Raw genomic sequence first — 16,646 nt, 5'->3', positions numbered from 1 at the left:
CAGAAAGGAAGAAGCTTCTAGTTGACCAGTCTCTGGAAGAGAAATAAGTGGGACCTGCCTGGTAGAACACAGAGGCACAAGATCTCAGAAGGCGGGGTGTTGAATAGCCTCTGTAGAAGGAACAAATTGGGAGGCTAACATGGTGGCATTTTGTGATATGCTGGGATACCTGTTGGGAAAAAAGGGGGGATCAGCAGGAACTGGAGAGGGAAAAGGTAATTGGGGATGAATATGATCACAATGAATTATGAGATTATTTAGAAAAAAAAGAAAAATATTAAATCCTGATTCCTTCAGTGACCTACTATTCAGTCAAGAGTGTATTTTTCAGTCTCCAGGTGTTTGTGTAATTTCTGTTGGTGCTGATTTCTGTTTTATTTCAATATACTCTGACAATATATAAGAAATTACTTTTATTCTCTTTTTCAATTTTTTATATTAGAACTTTTAATTAATGATCTATTAGTATTATTAAATTTGTTGTTTGGAAACTTTACACATGTGCTGTGACCCTCATACCCTTATCTTTCCATCTCCTTACTACCTGTCTACTCCCCTACTTCTCTAAAAAGATTTTTCAATATTATGCTTATTTAATTTATTTTGTGATCCATGGAGCTTAACCAGGGCCATCTGTATAACCATAGGTTTGGAACACTATCGCTTGGAATTGATGGGCTCAGCAGTGGGTACAAAAGTGAAGACAACAACTCTCCCTTTAACAGAATCTATTAGTAGCTAAATTGGTCATCAGTAGAAGATAGGGCCACATTAATCACCATCTGCTTTTCATGACAGGCTCTTTACAGAACTAATCTTGTTCCAGCCCAGTTTTGCTAGTCTTCTTGTGGTATTCTGAATGAGAATGCACATCATAGAGCCATTGAATGTTTAGTCACCAGGGACTGTAACTGTTTGGGAATGATAAGGGGATTAGGAGGTGTGGCCTTGTTGGAGTAGGTGTGATCTTTTTGGAGGAAATGTGTTCCTGGGAGCAGGCTTTGGGGTTTCAAAAGCTCATTACAGTCTCTCTCTCTCTCTCTCTCTCTCTCTCTCTCTCTCTCTCTCTCTCTCTCTCTCTTTCTCTCTCTCTCTCTGTGTGTGTATCTATATGTCTCTCTCTCTATCTATCAGGATGTAAATCTCTCAGCTACTGCTCCAGCATCATGGCTGTCTACTTCCAGCCATGAACATCATGGACTAATAACCCTCTAAAACTATAAACAAGCCCCAAACTAAATGCTTTATTGTAAGAGTTGCTTTGATTGTATTGTCTCTTCACAGGAATAGATCAGGAAGTAAGGCACCTAGTTACTGTGAGTTCTTGTTTGCAATGGCTATATCAAATTTGAGGATGATATTTCAAAGCTCTCACCCTATCTTTAGTTCTTACACATTTCCTTGGCCCTCTTCCTCAATGGTCTCTTAACCTTAGAGGATGTGATATATATGTCTTGTTTAAGACTGAGTCCTCAACTGTCATTTATTCTCGGTATCTTGTGTAGCCGTGGATCTCTACATTAATCACCATTAACTGTCGTAGTTTTAAGGTTTGCTTTATCCCTATTGTGATCAATTTTAGAGACTTTGTTTATTCTCTGTCTGTTGCCTGGAGTATTACGTAGATGTATGTCAAATCCAATCAATGTGCTTTATTATGTTCAATTTTCTACTACACACCTTCTTAGTATGACTTTATCTATGTGTATAGTTTGTTCTCTAATAGCAAATTTGTGTGGGCTCTTCTTTTGATGACTACTGTGCTTTTCTTCCAGAGAGCCAGCTTGTAGACCTTTCTACTGAAGATAGAAAGTCAGTTAATGAAGTTTCCAAATTGAATATTTCACATGAAAGCATGGTAAACCAAGATGTCGTGAAAAAGGAGAATGATTTTTCTGAAAAAAGGTAAATATTCTTATTTATTTACTCATCTTGGCATGCTTACATAGGTTAGATTATTTTTTATCATGTTCGATTTTTTTCTATTAAAACATGCAGTGCTTGATTAAGTCTGTCTCAAATAGCATCAAATGGAACAGCAGAATAATCCATATCATTATCTAATTTAAAAGCATTCTGCCAGGTGGCGACGCACACCTTTAATCTTAGCTTGAAAGGCAGAGACATGTGAATCTCTGAGTTTGAGGCCAGCCTGGTCTACAAAAAGAGATCCAGGACAGCCATGATTACACAGAGAAACACTATCTTGACAAAAAAGGAAGAAAAGAAAAAAAGTTTAGTAGTGAGGATGAAGAGATGGCCCAGTAGCTAGGACCAGTTACTGCCCAAACATGAGGACCTAACTTCAAATCCCCAGAACCCATGTAAAACATATGGTGTGGTATTGTGCATTCCTGCCCTGTAACCCAAGCAATATGTAGGGCAGAAACAAATGGATCTTTAGGCCTTGCTAGCTGCCACCCTGGCTTCAGGTTCAGTAAGAGGCTGTCTCAGGGAAATAAGGGGCAGAATGACAGAATAAGGCATCATATCCTTCTCCAGCCTCTATATGTGAATCCTCAAAGGAGCCCGTAGACTGTACACACACATCACAGTCGCACATAAACAGACACACAAAGTGTCAGAATATCAAATTATATCTAAATACCAAATAAATCAATGTAATTGTCAGAATGTTAATTCTTGGTTTTTAGTAAAGAATTTCAGATTCTTACATATAGACTTGGAGGTTATAGCTGCTAGAAGCTCCTCTTAATTTTCTGCACATTCAGTGGATGCATGTAGTGGCATTTCATTTGCATTTTAATAAATGAAGCTTGCCTGAAGATCAGAGAGCAAAACAATTCCACTGGTCAGCCTTTCGGACTAGGTAGTGGTAACACACACCTTTAATCCCAGTAGTCACACTAGTTGCCATAGAAACCAGACGGTGCATGCCTTTAATCCCAGCACTAGAGAGGATTATAAAATGAGAGGAGACAGCTCTCACTCTCAGTCTCATTCTGAGATTCCTGGAGGCAGGATCGCCATTTTGGACTGAGAGGTAGAAGTGACTGGCTGCTTTGCTTTTCTGACTCTTATGTTGAACCCCAATTTCTCTCTCTGAGTTTTTATTAATTGTACATCAGATGCAGATAAACAATGTTTCAATTTTGATTTCATTTTCTTTGTATGGTTGTTTTGCCTCCATATATCTCTGTGCACCATATATGTGCAGTGCCCACGAAGACTAGAGAGAAGGGCAATGGATACCTTAGGGGTGCAGTTACAGACAGTTGCGAGCCACCATGTGATTCCTGGGACTCAAACCCTGGCACTGGAGATGAGCAATGAGTGCACTTAACCCGTGAGCCATCTCTCTGACCTGACAAATAACTTTTCTAGTAATGATATTGTCATGAGTAAGAAATTTCAGAGCATTTATATTTTCTGATTAAATAAAGGAAGAATCTTCATAATTACATTGATATTAAAATGCATAAATGAGCCATTCAATAAGTATAGATTGAATGCCTTTAATGGATCATTAGCCATTAAATGTGGGCTGGAAAATGACTTGAAAGCAAAGGTGCTCACCATTGACCCTGATAATCTGTTTGATCCCTGGAACTCACATGGGGGAAGGAGAGAACCAACTCGTACAACTCTTACCTCCACACAGATTCTGTGACACTTTGTATGGGGTACATGTGCATGCTCATTTGTGTGTGTACGGACAATATACATACATACACACACAGTGTAAGTAGAAAGAGTTAAAAGAATTTATTTTTGCCATAAATGTTACTTTATAGCTTTTTAAATTTCTCATTTTAATGCCTCTGTTATTTTGCCACTTTAGGGATTCTGTTACTAAAGCACCATGCTCTATCTTGGTTCTTGGGATTCTCATGTATCTTGGATTTATTCTGTTTGTTGCTAATAGTGAAACATGCTAAGTATACCTTCCATGAATGGAGTTTTTACCAAAACACATGTAGCCTAGAATTTTCTTCATTCAGTTCATAGTCCCTAGAATTTGAGTTCTCTTTATTTTCTGGATTTACATTCCAGTAATTAATGGAAACACCATCGCCATTCATTCATTTACCAAGCATTTATTGAGTAGTTACTAGGTGGAAAGTAGAGTGCTGAATGCTGAGGACACACAGGTAAGTAAGATTCCTTTGCCGTTGAGAAACTCTTACAGAACAGATAACCCAAGAGCTAGTATGTAGAGGATGGATCTGTCTTAGCTAATGAATGGAGTTCTTTGTTAATATGCAGCTGCCTGGGTGACTATTGGGGAAGACTGTCTTGAAATCATAAAATTTGAGTTGACTCCCAAGAGGATGAATAGGTACATTTTAGCTGATCTTTTGTGAAAAGTACTCTAAAGATATTTCTTTAGACATCTTAACGCATAGAGAGGTAGAAAATAATTACTGCTCACTCTAAACAGATTACTGTTGCTTCAATGTAAGGTGTTGGGAGAAGGAAGGACTCAGTGTTAGGGAGAGCTGAAAGAGTAGCAGCATGCTGAGTTACTGAGATTATATATCTGGAGTCTGTTATGGAGCTCTTGAAAGACATTAGATAAAGAAGACATGATGAGTGGAGTTGAATCTTGGGAAAAACCCAGGATGTGTCACATTCTGGGGGAAGATGTTCACTTTATAGGCCATTGTAAATGGAGAGATGTGAGATGATGTTTGGCTAGGATGGATTCCAGAGACACTTAAGATTAAGCCTGAATCAAATTTTATTTTATGGTTCTTCTGAAGGAAGAGGTAGACAGGGAGAAAGGAGAGAAGAAGAGCAGGGGTTTTTTTGGTGTGTGTGTGTGTGTGTGTGTGTGTGTGTGTGAGAGAGAGAGAGAGAGAGAGAGAGAGAGAGAGAGAGAGAGAGAGAGAGAGGGAGAGAAAGAAGACAGAGAGAAAGGGAGAGAGTATTGTTGAGAGGGGCAGATAGAGACAGAGGTACACAAGGAGATTCTAGAAGGAGGGGAAAGGAGAGAGAGAGGGAAAGAAGGAAGGAGTGGGGTATGTGTGGGGAGACAGAGACTGACTTGCACTCTGGTATCTTTCTGTGATAACCTGTGATTTCTAAACGTAGCTCCTCTCTGGCCTATCCGTTTGAATGATTTTTCATGATTTCAAATGTTCTTTGAGGGATTGTGATCCTGTATCAAGTTTTGAGGTAAAGATTATTTTGCACATTTAACTTTCTCAGTAACCTGGAAAGCAACTTTGTGGAGACTATGTACAATGCGTTTTGGGACCACTTGAAAGATCAGCTGTCAAAGACTCCCCCTGACTTTTCTTGTGCTCTTGAACTTATAAGCAACATCAGACAGGTAAGTAGCCATCCCTCCCTCTGTTGATGCAAAGTTTCCAGACCTTAGACCTTGGATTATTAATATTATTAATGTCCTAAGTAGCTTACTTTATGAACGAATATGAGATGAGTTAACTCCAATTTTATTTGTATAAGACATAGCTTGAGAGTTAGGGTATTTATTACTTTAATAACATAATGTATCAGTCAATAAAACATATTTTCACTCAACTTCCACTAAGTTTTGAGTGTTCCAGAAGCACAGAAAATAATGCAAGCTCTTGTCCACAAGGAATTTACATTTTGAGTCAAAAAGTTATTTCAAGTGAATTTTTAAGATTACCTTGCTTATTTCACTCTTGCCCTTTGGAGCAAAACAATCTAGAAATGCTCTTAACTTCTGCTCAGAATGGGTTACCATTTTCTGGAGGTGCGTATGTTGTTGTAACCTGTGCTTACTTGTTGCCCTACTCTTATTTTTATTTATGTTTTTATGTCATTCTGCTTTAAGAATAATCACTACTGCTATAAATGGTATATGTGAAGCCTAGAATTATAATCGCCCCCCCCCCACAGACACAAATAACTGTCTGCGAAATTTGGCCCTGAGAAGACAAAGTCTGACATGCTTTTAGCCTGGGTGTAAGTTTAGGAGTCTAAGAAGAATATGGATGGCTCTTTTGATTTTCTTTTGTGGCAGATTTTGGTGTCACTGCTATTACCACGGCAGAACCGTCTACGGAATGAGATTGAAAAGGCATTGGATATCAATCTCCTAAAGCAAGAAACAGAGCAAGGGGCTCTGAATGTCCCTCATCTCTCGAACTATATTCTCAACTTGATGGCCCTCCTCTGTGCACCGGTTCGGGATGAAGCTGTACAGAACCTAGAGAGCATAAAAGATCCAGTAGAGTTGCTGAGGCAAGAATCTACTCATGTTGTTTTATCTGTTGTCTGTTGTTAATAACATGCTATCACAGCATGGGTTAACAATAAAGAGAAAAAATATTTTGGCTCCCCTCTTAGAAGTTTAAGTTTGAGGGGCTGTGTCCAGTGAAAGCATTCTTGCTGAAGGAGTCTCGAGGTGGTGCAGAGCACCCCATGATGAAAGAAAGAGCCTGTGTGGGTGTGTCCAGTTTTCAATCCTATGAGTTCTAGCCTGGTGACGGTCTAAAGGCTTCATCCATAAACTCTGTAGTTGGATTAAGTTTTCCACCCTCTCAGTAGCTCACAGTTGGGTTTAAAGTTTACTAGTTTTGGATCAGCAAGCTATTTTCAAACCATAGGACATGCTGCTCCTGAAATCTGTCTTACGTACCACAAAAGAAAGCTTTGAACCAGATATTATTTATGATAGACCTCTGTTCTTAATTGTTATCCTCCTGTGTGGAAGACCTGATTAATATTTTTTTCACTTTTTTATTTTCTACTTTTACTTTTTCATTTTTATCAAATTATTTATTTTATTTTATGTGCATAAGCATTTTGCCTGTCAAAATGTATGTATGTGCACCATGTAGTACTTGCCATGGCCAGAAGAGGGTGTTGGATTCTCTGGAACTAGTGTATGGGTGTTTGTGACTACTAGGAATTAATCCAGCCTTCTGCAAGAGCAACAAGTGCCCTTAACAACTGAGGAATCTCTCCAGCTTCTCTTTCTCATTATCTGCTGACAGCTTCATACATATTTTTCTTTATCATCTCTCTTCCAATCCTGCTGAGCCCCTTCTTCCTAGTTATTCCTTTTCTGACATGTGTGTCTGATTTCATGCAGGGTATGTGAAGGTAGCTGCTACTGCCATGTGTTCACGATTGCAATGGATTTGTGAAATCCAGAAGTCAGCAGCACTCTTCCTCATCCTTCGGCTCTTAGAATCTTTCTGCTCTCTCTTCTGTGATGTCTGCTGGACCATGGAGGGCATGATATACATGTACTATTCATGTCTGGGCACTAACCAGTCACTTATTCTTAGCACTTTGATCAGTCTTAACTGTTATGCGGTATACAAAGCATCTTCTATGTCCCAAGCTGAGGCGCACTATGGACTTAAATTATTTTATTCCTTATCTTTTTACAGTATCTCTGGTTTATTTTGATGCCATTTAAAATGGTTATTTGAATCCCGTCCATTACATGAAAATTTAATGTGATGCTCTTAAGACATTTAAGTATAGTACTAGTTCTATAGATTTCCACCCATCCCATCTCAAATGTTGTTCTGTTTCTCCCAGCCTAAACTCTGTGCAGAAATGGAAGTGAAGACTCTCAATGTTTCACAGCTAGAAGGACTAGGAGGAAAAGATGACTTATTTTTGAGTTGAAAATCAATCACCCACATTTTGACCACTCATAGATAATTGTTAGTGCCTTGGTGGTTTCCCTTTTTTCTCTGCCCTGTTCTGAACATAGCCAATAGCTACAGTGCAAAGACTTCTAGACTGGTTGTTGAAAGGTGCCTGTTTTTAGCTCTGCTATCAGTTTACCCCCTGGCCTTTGGTCCCTGAATGGTGCATTTTTCTTTATCTATTTTATAAAAAATGTTTTTAAAATAATATTGGAATAGTCTTGGTCAGCCCAACCTCCATAGTTTTACTGGGCCCATCTTATATAAGAAATTGTTATAAATTCAAGTCTCTTATCTGAAGCTTTCTGTACTGGAAGTTATACAGTGCTGTGGAGTCTTGGACGCTTCACTTCAGCTCCACTAGACATTGCCATATGTGTGGTATTCTTTGTCAATTCAACCTCTATGGCAGATTTCTGCCCAGGCTCCCAGAATGTCATATATATATACAGAAGATGCTATTGTTTCAAAGCTCATATGTTCTTATGCTTGTAAAATTAGTCCCACAAGGGTGCTGCTAAGGCTTACCATTGTCTTCTCCAGACTTTTGATTGGTGTTACAGTCGAATCCAAGTTACACTTCAGCTTTTTTTGCACTGGTGTGTTGTTTGCTGAAGGACAAAATACAGATATTCAGGAAGCAGAGTCTCTAAGTATTCTTGAAGCAATTGTGACATTCTTTGGGTATGTCTATAATCTTACACTAAAGGTCCTTACTTTCCTTGAAGATCTTTGAAGTTCACTGGGGATATTTCCCTTTGCCTTCATAAACAGCACACTACTTCCTTTGATCCATACTAATCACTTTACCGAAAGAATCACTTGGTTGTAGTAGGAGGCCGCTTGTTTGTTCCTGGCTCCTCAGCCCTGAAATAACCACACAGAAACTGTATTAATTAAATCACTGCTTGGCCTATTAGTTCTAGCTTCTTATTGGCAAGCTCTTACATCTTAATTTAACCAATTTCCATTATTTTATATTTTATCACGAGGCTTGTGGCCTACTGGCAAAGTTCCACTTGGTAGTTCATATTTTCCCCTCTAGTAGCTACATGGTGTCTCTTTGACTCCACCTACACTCTGTATATATCTTTTCCAACTTGGCTATATTCTGTTAAGCCATTGGCCAAAAGCAACCTCTTTAATCATTAACCAATAGAAGCAACCCACTTGGTTTCATTTGGTTTGTTCTTGATGGCTTTTTACTATTTACATTGCCAGGCTTTAATTTTCTAAGTTATTCTGTTCTCCTCGCATGTCAGTTAGGCCCCTCAACTTTGAATCATTGTTTCTTTCTTGTATTTCTGTACATGATTTAAAGTAGCCATGTAACTCCTTCAGTATTGTGCTGAGAAATTTAATTTCCCTAATATCTCAGGCCATTGTTCTTATAACTTGCCTTCTCTAAAACACTTTGACTATGGACACACTTAATTCAAGGTATTTGCTAGTTCATATCAAGGATGACTTTTACTCTACTTTCCCATGAAATAAACCTTTCTGGTTTCCAGTAAGACTCTTCATTTTCATTTGAAGCTTCATTATATTCACCTTTACTATCTATTTCTACCAACATTTTGGTAGTGTTCAAGAGTATCTGATATACTACAGATATTCTCCATCACCTGAGTCATTCTTGATACCCTGTTCACATGAACAAACCTTTTTTCTAGCCTGTTTCTCCAAGCTCTTTCATATTCTTCCCATTTCCTACATTTTCAGGTATTGTATAGATTAACAGTCCTAATTTTCAGTATTACTTTTATTCCTTATCTGTTGTTCTGTAGCAATTTCTAAAATGCATAGATTTATTTCTTAGGAGGATTGAACATCTAATACGAAGTAACTGTATCTGGTGAGGACATTCTTCATGCATTATAATATGATGGAAACCATTACCTGGTCAAATAGAGCAACACTAGATTCTTAGCCTCTCCTTCTTTTATAATTCAATCCACTTAGCCCTCATGACATAAATACCTCTCATTAGGTCCCTACTCAAAGCAATTAAATAGTTTTTTGGAGTGCATGTTCCAACACTTGCAGTCTGTGATTGAAGTAAGTACTTTACAGGCCCATTCTTTTTCTAAATGCTGGGACTTTATTATTTCTTCCTTGAACTCCACTCCCAAACACTAGTTTTCTGTTCAAAATTTAAATATTCTGTTTTTGACTGTGACAGGGGCATCTTCCATGTTCTTAGCCTGATGAAAATGGACATGATGAACTATACGATCAAGAACATTCGGCCATACTTGCAAGAACATTCTGTCCAATATGAACGAGCTAAATTCCAGGAACTCCTTGACAAGCAGCCCAGTATGTTTATAATTTAACTAGAGGGGGAAATTAGTCTTTTATTTTCTTTATCTTTTTTTACAATGATTTTTTATTTTTGAGTAGAAAGTTTACTTCTTGGATCAGGAGTGAAGAAAAGCAAAGTTTTCTAAGACAGAAAGACCTATATAATTCATTTTAAAAATTAAGTTTAATCTTTGACAGCGTGATACATGTACATGGTACAATCTGATCACTCCCAACCCCAGCCTTTCTTATGCTCTCCCATTCCCACAATTCCCCCTTTAAAGGATCCCCTGTCCTGCTTTCCTGTCTTTTTGTTTTATGACCACCCGAGTTGGAAAATTATTCATATCATCCTGTGTGTATGGAACCATCCACTGGAGTAGGAACAACTCACTTGGTGGTACATCACTCAATGACTCTCCCTCTCTCTGAAGCCACCTCCAGGTAGTTCTTGAAGGATGGCACAGACCCATGAGCCCCTTCCTTACCCATGACTGGGTTTTGACAGACGCAGTCTTGTTCAGACTCAGGATAGCTTAACTGTCTCAGCTGCTTTAGATCATGATTGCAAAAGCCATGTCATGTCCAGAACATAACAATTCACTGCCCTCCTCTCTGTCATCCCTAGTTTGTACTCTCTCTGCTTTATATTCTATGGTGTTCCCTGAACCTTGGAAGGGATGCAATGGATGTTCTGTTTAGAGCTGACTGTACAATAGTTACTTATTCTTAACACTTTGCCCAGTCACAAGTCATGGCACTAATTGCTGTTTGCTGCAAAAAGAAGCATCTCTGATCAAGTCTGAGAACAACACATGAGTGTGTATATAAATATTTAGCGATAGTTTGACAACATTTCTAGTTAGAAAAATGAAGCAATAGGCTCATTCCTAGGGACTATGAACTCTTCAGACATGGGTCTTTGCCAGGCTTACAAAGCCAGGCATAAACTCCCTCCTATGGAGTGGGTCCCTGATTCTATCAGAAAGTTAATGATGACCCCAATATTGGTCAAGTTTGCAGATCTTGCCTGAAATGTTGGTATTGTGGGAAACAGGGTCCACAGGTTGGTGGTGTGTTCCCAACCAAATACCTGCATGGCACCTTCTTATATGGTGAGAACTATTCTGGAAGGAAATACCCTGTTCCATTATAGCTTTTAAAATTGCTCTTTTCTTCACCAAGGGACTACCTTGAAGTCTCCAACTTTAAGCTTGACAGTTTAAACATATTCTTCCCCTTCTCTTCCATAGATCTCCTTGATTGCACCATCAAATGGATGACTAGAGCTGCCAAAGATGTCACCAAACCACTGCCAAGCACATCTGTCTCGCTGAGCTCCTCTTTTGGCATAAGTTTGTTTCCATTTTCAACCACTGACCCAGACCCGCCTAGTCTTACAACAGTGTTATACCAAGGATATCTAAACCTCGTTCTTAGGGACCATGGGAATGAAGAGTTCCCTGAGGTAGGAATGTGTGTTGAGGCATTATCTCGTTACCTCTTACTCAGGAGTGCCACTGCGGCCCTCCTAACAGTCTGTTCTTTCTTGCCTAACCAGACTATGCTGATGGATAAGGCGCGACTACAGGCCATGAGGTCCAAATTACACCACTTGACGATTCTTGCATCCGTTTTACTTGTTGCAAGGAGTTTCTGTTGTGGTGTTTTATTCAGTTCACCAGAGTTTGTGGATAAGCTGAAAAGCATAACCACGGATCTAACAAAAGAATTTAGCTCCAAGTATGTTTTATCAATCTTTCTGTTTGCATGTGTGTGTGTGTATGCACATGTACGTACATGGTCATTTGTCTGTCCAAGGCTTTACCAAAAGAATTTAGCCCCAAGTATGTTTTATCGATCTTTCCATTTGCGTGTGTGTGTATGCACATGTATGTACACAGTCATTTGTTTGTGCAAGTGTGTGCACATGTCAAGGCCAGAGGTAAACTGCAAGGATTTTTCTCTTGTTTTCCACCTTATTTTTTAAAACACGGTCTCTCATTGAACTTAAAGATAACTAATTAGGTTAGGCTGGCTGGCCAGCAAGTTCCAGGGAGAAACCTGTCTATGCCTCCACAGTGCTGTGATGACAGTTGTACACCATCACATTTGGCTTTTTGTGTGAGTACTGTGGAACCAAGCTCAGGTTTTCATTTTTGTGTGGCAGGCATGTTTCCAAGTGAGCTTTCCAGTTCCTTCATGTCTTTACAGTGCCATTTAGGCCACAGACAGGCAATACAACATTCCATTATTCGTCACATAAAAGGCCCCCCTGGGAACCAGAGCCAAAAAGATTGTTGGTATTTTAGGTTTGACATAGAGAAGAATAACAATTTACTACCCAGAAGGAGGATAAAGTGGTTACTTTGTTGAAATATTCATTATTATGTTTTCTATTAGTGAGACACTATGTATTTCATCAGAGGACAGTGGATTTTTGTAATTTATACCCAGAAATTGATAATTTAGTCATAAATATTGATTGCCAGTTCCATGCATGCAGAGATTCTATATCAGAGTAGAAAGGGGAACTAGAAATGTAATTTTATTAGTTTACTTGCATTTTTGTCAAGTAGGAAAGAATACTATGTAAAATATCTAAGAACAATATTCTAATGTTCAGGATGTAACCAAACCCTTGCCCAATATATATTGTTCCATTTAAATTTGGCATATAGTAATAAATGAATAATTCGGTACCTTAAAGATAATAACAAAACTCTTATATGTGCTCATTGATTCATGTTGTCTATTGATGGTGAGGGTCACAATTCTTCTTGGGTATGCCTACTTTTAGGATGGGGATATTAGGGTTTGGCCCTTATATCTGGAAAACTCTATTTTTTTCATTCTCCAGGCCAGAAGAGTCTATGCTCAGCGTCAGCAATCAGATATCCCAAGAAATCCATCAGGGACTCAAGGACACTGGCCTCACTGTTCTGAGCAGTGAAAACAGGGCATCACTTGTAGACCAACTTCGGAACATTGCCAAGAAGGAGAACTGCATTCGTACCATCATTGGTAAGAGTCCCCCAAGTGGTAAGAAATAACAGTAATATGCCAGGTAGAAGTTAAACTCTCATTCTGCAAAGCCATTCCTCCAAATCCTTCTAATCCTGCCCAAAAGTTTCCCTCCTTGGTGACTAAGCATTCAAACGTATGTGCTCATGGGCATCATCTTATTCAAACCACCACATTCCACTCCCTGGCCCAGACAGGTTTATATAGCCATATCATAATGCAAAAAAAAATCATTCAGTCCATCTTCAAAGTTCCCATAGCCTATCACAGTCTCAACACTGTCTAAAAAGTCCAGAGTTCAAATTTTCAGGGACTTGTGACAGTCCTTTAACTGTAATCTTTTGTAAAATTAAAATTAAATATCACATACTTCCACCATATAATATCACAGAATATACATTAATTCTCCAAAGGTGTGGAAAGGGAGTATAGTGAGCAAATACTGGTCCAAAGCAAATTCAAAACCCAGCAGGGAAAACTCCAACGTTTGCATCTCCACATCTGATGTCAATGTACTTTTCAGAACTTCAACTCCTTTTAGTTTTGATGACTACAGTATGCTTCTCTCTCTTGGGCTGGTTTCACATCCAATCTGCAGCCTTCCTTGGTAGGTATCCCATTACTCTGGCATCTCCAACATCACCCAGGCTTCATCTTCACTGCCTCACACAGTAGCCTCTCTGGACCTCCATTCAGGGGATTTCCTGCTACACACTTGGCCTCAGTGACTTTCCTTAAATGGGGAGGGAGACTCCAGAACCCTTCTCTTGAAGCTTCCAAGTTCTGCAACTTGCTGGAGCTGGAACAAGGTCCCCTCCTACAATTACATTTGCATCAGATTTCTGGTTTTGATGATTTTCTTCACTGCTTAATTTTTCCTTTTATTCCGTTTCACAAGTTGGAAGCTTAGCTGAGCAGAGTCTTACCCTGAGGTCACCACTCCCTTTATTTCATTGAGCATCAGGCTTTTCTTGAAATATTTTAGCTCAGTATTGACCTTAGCTTCATTACACTTCATGATGTTCTTTTTCTCCACAAACTCTACAGCTCATATTTTTTCTTGATCAGTTTGCTCATGATAGACCTGCACAAGAGTGACCATTAATAACCACACAACAGAGTCAATACTAGGCTGTCTTGAAATCTCTTCTGCCAATGACATTAATCCAAAACTTCATTTTATCTTCAGCCAGATTTTTAGGACAAGGACAAAAAGAAGCCACTTTTTTTTAAACCAATATATCACAAAATCATCTCTAGCCCACTGTAGTAATAAGGGCGGCGGGGCTGCATCCCCAGCACCCCAGCCGCCTGCTCAGCTAGCTTATGCCCAGAAATAATTACACAGACACTGTATTCTTTTAAGCACTGCTTGGCCCATTAGCTCTAGCCCTTACTGGCTAATTCTGATATCCCGATCAACCCATTTCTAAGAAACTGTAGCACTGGTCTTACCCAGAAGATTCTAGCCTATGTCCATCCTGGGTCAGAGCTTCGCGTGTGTCTGCCCAGGAGCTGGGAGCATGGTGTCTCTCTGAGGCGTCTGCTTCAGAGAGGAGAGCTGTGGAGTCTGAGATCACTTCCTCTTCCTCCCAGCATTCTGTTCTGTTTACTCCACCTACCTATGTTCTAATCAATAAAATGGGCCAAGGCAGTTCCTTTATTAGCCAATGACCTTCCTCCATCAGCCCACTTACTAATTATTCTTCTTCTCCTATGAAACCTCTTGAGCTGGGCCATCATAGTCCAAATTGATCTCAACAACTCCATCTTCCACACTCTTACCAGTATGAGCCACTAAGCCCTGTTCAACTTAAATGTTGAACTGCTTAAAATGTTCAACTGCTTTATTTTTATGTGCTGACTGCATTTCCACCTTTCTCCTCTCCTCCCCATTCTCCCCTCTGTCCCCCCATTTACTCCTCCCCCATGTCTGTTTAGGAAAGGGTAGGTCTCCCATGGATAATAACAAAACATGACATAGAAAGTTGCTGTAAGACTAAGCACCACCTCATGGGCAAGGCGACCCAGTGTGAAGAAAGGGTCCCAAAAGCAGGCAAAAGAGTCAGAGACAGCTCTGCTCCCACTGTTAGGAATCCCACAAGAAGACCAAACTACATAACTATAACATACATACAGAGTCTGGGTCAGTTCCATGCATGCTCTCTGGCTGTTGGTTCAGTCTCTGTGAGCCCCTGTGAGTCCAAGTTAGTTGATTCTGTGAGTTTTCTTGTGGTGTCCTTGACCCTTCTGGCTCCTACAATCCTTCCTCTCTTTCTTCTGCAGGATTCCCTGAACTCAGCCTAATATTTGGCTGTGGGTTTGGATCTGTTTCCATCAGTTACTGGATGAAGCCTCTCTGATGACAATTGGGCTAGGAACCAATCTCTGAGTATAGCAGAATATTGATAGGCATCATTACCATGACATTTTTTTCCTCCAGTTATGTTTGGTTCTATTCTAGGTCTCTGAGCTATCCAGTCTATGGATCCTGGTGCTCCAGGCAGTGTCAGGGGTGGGCTCCCTCTCATGACATGGGTTCAACTACTTTCTTAATGCAAAGTCCCAAAGTCTATATTCTACCCACAAGCAGCATGGTTAGGCCTGACATAGCAATGACCCATTTTCCAGGACCAACTTGTGTTTTAGTCATTGTTCTACTCCTGTGCAGTAATACCATGACCAAGGGAACTCATATAAAAGAAAACATTTAATTGAGGCTTTCTTACAGTTTCAGAGGCTTAGTCCATTATCACCATGGCAGGGAACATGGTGGTAGGCAGGAGTGGTGCTGGGGAAGTAGCTGAGAGCTACATAATGATCTGTAAGCAAAGAGAGGCAGAGACTGGACATGGCATGGGCTTTTGAAACTTCAAAGCCTATCCCCAGTAACACTGCTGCTCCAACAAGGCCATACCTCATAGTCCTTCTAATCCTTTAGATCAGTTCCACTTCCTGGTAACTAAGCATTCAAATATATGAGCCTATGGGAGCCATTCTTATTCAAACCTCCATAGTGAAAAAACATGTAAAATTTTTGTGAGCAGACAGTGAATGTTCAGTTTATTCTGAAACCCCTTCTTTCTACTTTTCATTTTGTTGTCTTTAACAGAACAACGGATACATTTGTTTCTTAAATGCTGTTTGATTCATGGAATGCGGGAATCTCTCCTAGACTTTCCTGGAGGACTTCTTTTCATTGAGCCAGAGTTGGCACAACTAGGGTGGAAGTTTGTCAATCTGATGCATTACAACCAGCATGTATTTAGTCCATACTATGCTGAGATCCTAAAAAATATCTTCTCTCCACCAAATGCGGAAAAAAATGAAGAAAAACCTATCTGATAATGCTGGTCCCGAATCCTGGCATGAGGAATCTGAAGAGAGGACTCTTCATACTCCCAGAATAATATCATCTCTGACTAACAATCACAAGCAGACCTCTTCCTCACTAACAGCCAGGGTGCAACTGCAGGGGCTAACCATAATAACACCCAATGGCCCAACCCCCTCATTAATAAATTCCTGAGCTGCAAGAAAACCTCAGTGTCTTTTATGTTGCAACTAAAGTCATGTCTCTTGCCCTTTTCTCCTATCAGAAAAACCACTGGGATCTCAGGTTCCCTGCAATGACTAAGAAGGTCAGTTATTAGTATGGTAGCTTGGACAGGCAGCAGGGAATGGCATTAATATTAT

General features: G+C 39.7%; 1 protein-coding gene across 2 annotated transcripts; it reads left to right on the top strand.

Moving 5' to 3' along the window:
* Window positions 1–5,176: 5,176 nt before the first annotated feature.
* On the top strand, window positions 5,177–16,407 carry LOC142840858 (T-complex protein 11-like X-linked protein 2). Of its 2 annotated transcripts, none has more exons than XM_075957499.1 (7): window positions 5,177–5,296; window positions 6,008–6,198; window positions 9,805–9,941; window positions 11,180–11,394; window positions 11,488–11,669; window positions 12,787–12,950; window positions 16,063–16,407. In XM_075957499.1, the coding sequence occupies exons 1-7, from the start codon at window positions 5,201–5,203 to the stop codon at window positions 16,293–16,295; spliced, it is 1,218 nt and encodes a 405-aa protein (XP_075813614.1). In that variant the 5' UTR covers window positions 5,177–5,200; the 3' UTR covers window positions 16,296–16,407. The 2 variants fall into 2 exon arrangements, with proteins under 2 accessions (XP_075813614.1, XP_075813613.1); XM_075957498.1 differs by having other exon boundaries at window positions 5,978–6,198.
* Window positions 16,408–16,646: the final 239 nt, after the last annotated feature.

The sequence above is a fragment of the Microtus pennsylvanicus genome, chromosome X (genome assembly GCF_037038515.1).
Source record: "Microtus pennsylvanicus isolate mMicPen1 chromosome X, mMicPen1.hap1, whole genome shotgun sequence".
Lineage (NCBI taxonomy): Eukaryota > Metazoa > Chordata > Mammalia > Rodentia > Cricetidae > Microtus > Microtus pennsylvanicus.
This window is presented reverse-complemented; position numbering and strand designations above follow the sequence as displayed.

Excerpts from the sequence above, each read along its gene's own strand:
- LOC142840858 (XM_075957498.1), top strand. The coding sequence starts at position 5,201 with ATGTACAATGCGTTTTGGGACCACTTGAAAGATCAGCTGTCAAAGACT. Across the intron at positions 11,395-11,487 it reads GGAATGAAGAGTTCCCTGAG|ACTATGCTGATGGATAAGGC; the intron begins GTAGGAATGTGT and ends TTGCCTAACCAG. Across the intron at positions 11,670-12,786 it reads ACAAAAGAATTTAGCTCCAA|GCCAGAAGAGTCTATGCTCA; the intron begins GTATGTTTTATC and ends TTCATTCTCCAG.